Source organism: Arachis hypogaea, chromosome 14 (assembly GCF_003086295.3).
Source record: "Arachis hypogaea cultivar Tifrunner chromosome 14, arahy.Tifrunner.gnm2.J5K5, whole genome shotgun sequence".
Classification (NCBI taxonomy): domain Eukaryota; kingdom Viridiplantae; phylum Streptophyta; class Magnoliopsida; order Fabales; family Fabaceae; genus Arachis; species Arachis hypogaea.
In genome coordinates, this window is record NC_092049.1 from 9,796,420 (window position 1) to 9,800,771 (window position 4,352).

Sequence of the window (4,352 nt, forward strand, 5' to 3'; positions counted from 1 at the left end):
GTTCTGCTATTAGAGATCCGATGATGGATCAATATGAAGTTAACCCCGATGATGTAGACGATGCCAATGAAGAACCAGCTGAAATTCCCGATGATGGTGACGAGGAAGAAGAGATAAATTACTACGGTGACACCAGATTGCTCTTACACAGCCCGCCATCTCTCGACCATATGACCGACCGGATCATTTCACGAGGTTGAATCTTGATGCAATGACTTCGGATTGGTCGTTTACTCAGGGAGGCCCTGAAGAGGATCCAAGCAATGAGTTTGAGGTTGGGCAACAATTTAAAGACAAGGAAGAAATGATGTTAGCAGTTAAGCAGTACAGCATTAGGAAGGCTGTGGATTACAAAATAGTAGAGAGTGACCAGTTGAGGTACAATGCACAGTATATCCAATTCGGCACCGGTTGTAATTGGAGCATACTCATATCGTATCGCCGGAAGTAAGAAAAGTGGGAGGTTAGGAGATACAAGGGGGATCATTCTTGCATGCAAACTTCGATGGGATAAGACCATGGTAGGTTGGATTCGAAGGTGATTGCGCAATACATCTTCACGATGGTCAAAGCCGATCCAACAATCAGCATTAGGGTTATCCAAGGAGGTGTGGAGAATAACTTTGGTTACAAGGCGTCCTACAGAAAAGGTTTGGCTTGCAAAACAGAGAGTGATTGCCAGAATATATGGCGATTGGGAGGAATAGTACAACGAGCTTCCTCGTTGGTTATTCGTGATGCAGATGTACTTGTCGGGTAAGATTTATTTCAATATTAGTTATTTTTTATTAAAAATATCATATGTGTACAAGTAGGCAACTAAGTTTGGCTCTTTAGGTACTTGGGTGCAACTGGTGACTCAACCTTGGCCTAGTTCCACAGATACTGTCATGTTTCATCGGGTTTTTTGGATATTTTCACCGTGTGTTGAGGCTTTCAAGCATTTCAAGCCACTTATTTCTATTGATGGCACTCACCTATATGGTAAATACGGTGGGACCTTACTGATGGTGATAGCGCAAGACGGGAATGCAAACATTCTGCCTATTGCATTTGCCGTTGTCGAGGGTGAGACAAAGGAGGCGTGGTCGTTCTTTCTATCGTATTTACGGGAGCATGTCACACCACAACCCGGGCTCTTAGTGATTTCAGACAGACACAAATCCATTGATAGTGCATTGAATGCCGAAGGGACTTTATGGAAACCACCTCATGCCTTCCAAGCCTTTCGTACAAGACACATTGCAGCCAACTTCATGACCCACTTTAAAAACAATGACTTGAAGAAGGTTCTAATTAACGTAGCGTATTCAAAGTCACAGCGTGAGTTTGCGCATTATTTTGACCGGCTGCGGGGCAAAAACGTGGCAATCACTAACTGGCTTGAGGAAATGCAATGGTCACAGTGGGCACAGTATGTTGATGAGGGTCGTCGATTTGGTCACATGACGACGAATATATCCAAGTGCATTAATACTGTGATGAAGGGGTCCCGCAATTTTCCAATCACCGCTCTCGTCAAGTCAAGTTATTTTCGATTGGGTGAACCTTTTGCAAGGAAGGGTTTCGAGGTACTGGCCCAACTTCAAGTCGGTGCTGAGTTCTCTCAGACGTTGGTGAAGGCCATAGAATTAAACTCCAAGCACGTGAATACCATGAATGTTTACCAGTTTGATCGATCGAGAACAAACTTCACGGTTGAAGAGCTAGCGGCAGTTCCTGGGTCCAGGCAACAGAATTATCAGGTGCTGCTTAATGAGGGCACGTGTGACTGTGGGTATTTCCAAGCTTTTCACCTTCCTTGTCGTCACGTCCTTGCAGCTTGCTCTCATGCAAGACTTGATTGGAAGAGTTTTGTTCATCATGTGTACCGCATGGAGTCGGTCTTCAATGTTTATAGGTCAAGAGTTTCGACCGATAGGGCATGAGGATGACTGGCCATCTTATGAAGGATCTCGTATTCAGTGCAACCCGAGAATGATGAGAGTGAAGAGAGATCGGCCCGTGAGCTCGAGAATTCGCAACAACATGGATGACGTTGAGCATAACGACGAGAAGCGGTGCGGATTATACCGCCAGAATGGACACACACGAAGGACTTGTACCGCTCTTGATGGTGGAGGGGCGTCTTCTAGTCGATGTTAGTTATAGGTGTCGTTTACGTCTATTTACTATTATCGTTTCTATAGAAATGTTGTGTACAACAGACTTGTTTCTGTTTATATCATTCAAAACTTTCTATTTATATCATTCAAAACTTTCTGTTATATCATTCAAAACAAGATATACATAAATTTTTCACAGCAAAAAATCGATCAGTTTTAGTAACGAACAGTATGACAATTATAGCTAAACTAGAATCAACTACCTACACCCTCGCCCACCACTACGTGGACCAACATGTCGTCCATGAGGTCACGGGTCGAGATAGCCACCCATGCCACACGGAGGTGGTCTGATATCGCGCAGCCCGCGACCAACTGGAGGAACCGGAGGTTGTGCAGGAGTGCTCATCTGCTCCCTCAGCGTCGCATAATCTGCAGTAGACGATGACCCACTGGAATGATCATCCGGGACGCGTGCCAAGTATGCAGGTTGTGGTGTGAGCCAGGTGGTCTCAGTGACAAGTAGTCTCCTAGTACTGCTCCTGAAACAGTCCCAACCGTCTACCCCGTATCAGCGGCCCAGTGCACTGGCAGGCTGACCAGGTCTCTGTCGCGGGCCTCACCACCCTGCCTCTCGCGCCCAGCACCGCGCCTACCTCTCCCCGTGGCTCTCCCCCGCCCCTACCTCTCCCACCTCCTGCTGCTGGCCTCATTTCTGTTAGGTGCCCATCATCCGGCTGATGCAGATCTGGAGCAAGTGGATGGTGCATGGGTAGATCCTCTGGCACAACCTCGGCAGCCACTAGGTGCTGGTCACCTAGGCCGAATAACTCCGTGTGTGCCCACTGAAGGTACCAAGTCATGTATGCGAGCGACGGTCGTAGGTCTATATGATGGTATATAGGCAGATGATGGTGGACCCGAGCATCCCATAACTCATGCCAGCCATCGAGAAGCTGCGGGAACCACTCCCCGCGACCAAACCGACCATCCAACCTGTGCATGTCGTCTATGTTCAGTGGCCTGGTCGGAATGTGTTGCAGGCCACTGAACTGATGTACAACTCGGTCCACCTGATGCCACTCGACGATAGCAAAGCAAAACAGCGGACATACAACTGCCCATGATGCCTCTGCCTCAGCTATCACCGGTGGAACTATACCAATCAGCTGTGGGTCAGCATACGGCGTCCACTCAACCTGTTCACAAAACACATATAAATAACGACATACAAATTTCAAATAAAACACCTATTAAAGGTACATTAAACTTAACTATGTAAAACATGAATACTCTGTACTTACATTCAGCATCCCAATCCCGTTCAGGATACGCCTGTAATGCCTAAGCCTGCTCTCGCCCGTGGCATTGTCCGGTCGGTACTGAACCCGCCTACAATGCCAACCACAATGATATCTTATTCCTCAATATAATTAACTTAGTAATAATAACATAAAGGATTATTATACGTGTCTATAATACCTCTCCAGTAGGGGAAATCGACGAGTATCAAAGCCGTTAGACCGTATCAGCAGAATGCGGTGATAAGCCTAGGACAGCAGCAAGCTGACACACCCTCCCAAATTGCGCTAGCCATGCTCCGTGGCCCGGCACATCTGGCAATACAGCCATGCCAGGACCGCCGAACCCCAAGATAACCGACCACACCTCTCAAGGTCCTTCAGTAATGGGAGCCACCTGATGTGCACCCGAGAATCAGAGGCATCCGAGAACAGGATACCCCCTATCAGCTGCATGATGTACCCTCTTATGTATCTCATCAGGCTCTCCTCTGTAGCGTCCTGCTCCAGCTCTCCACATACTGTGTTCTAGAACTACGTGAGCTTCACCGTCCACTTTGTTTGTGATTGACGGTCATCTGGGCTCGGAACAACACCGAGTAGCTGCTCACATATCTCCTCAATCGTGCGTCCCCGATGGTGCTGCTCCCACCCACCGATGCACCCACTCACAGGATCGCTGTCAATCCTGAGCCCCAGCTGGTAGGCTATGTCCTGCAGGGTGATAGTCATCTCCCCGCACAGTAGATAAAACGTGTGGGACTCAGGTCTCCACCTCTCTATCAAAGCCGAGGCAAGCGCCCAGTCATGCTCAAACTCGACCATATAGGCCACATACTCAAACCCAACTCGTCTGAAATATGGCCTAATCTACTCTGGTGGCCGTGCCATCAAATTCCACCTGGTGCGGAGTATCCGAGGCGCCTACCAAACAGAAACAAAAAAA

General features: G+C 47.9%; 1 protein-coding gene across 1 annotated transcript; it reads left to right on the forward strand.

Moving 5' to 3' along the window:
* Positions 1-211: 211 nt before the first annotated feature.
* On the forward strand, positions 212-2,145 carry LOC112742205 (uncharacterized). The gene is made up of 4 exons (XM_025791445.1): positions 212-447; positions 526-756; positions 875-1,773; positions 1,901-2,145. Exons 1-4 carry the CDS (start codon positions 212-214, stop codon positions 2,143-2,145), a joined length of 1,611 nt encoding a protein of 536 aa, XP_025647230.1.
* Positions 2,146-4,352: the final 2,207 nt, after the last annotated feature.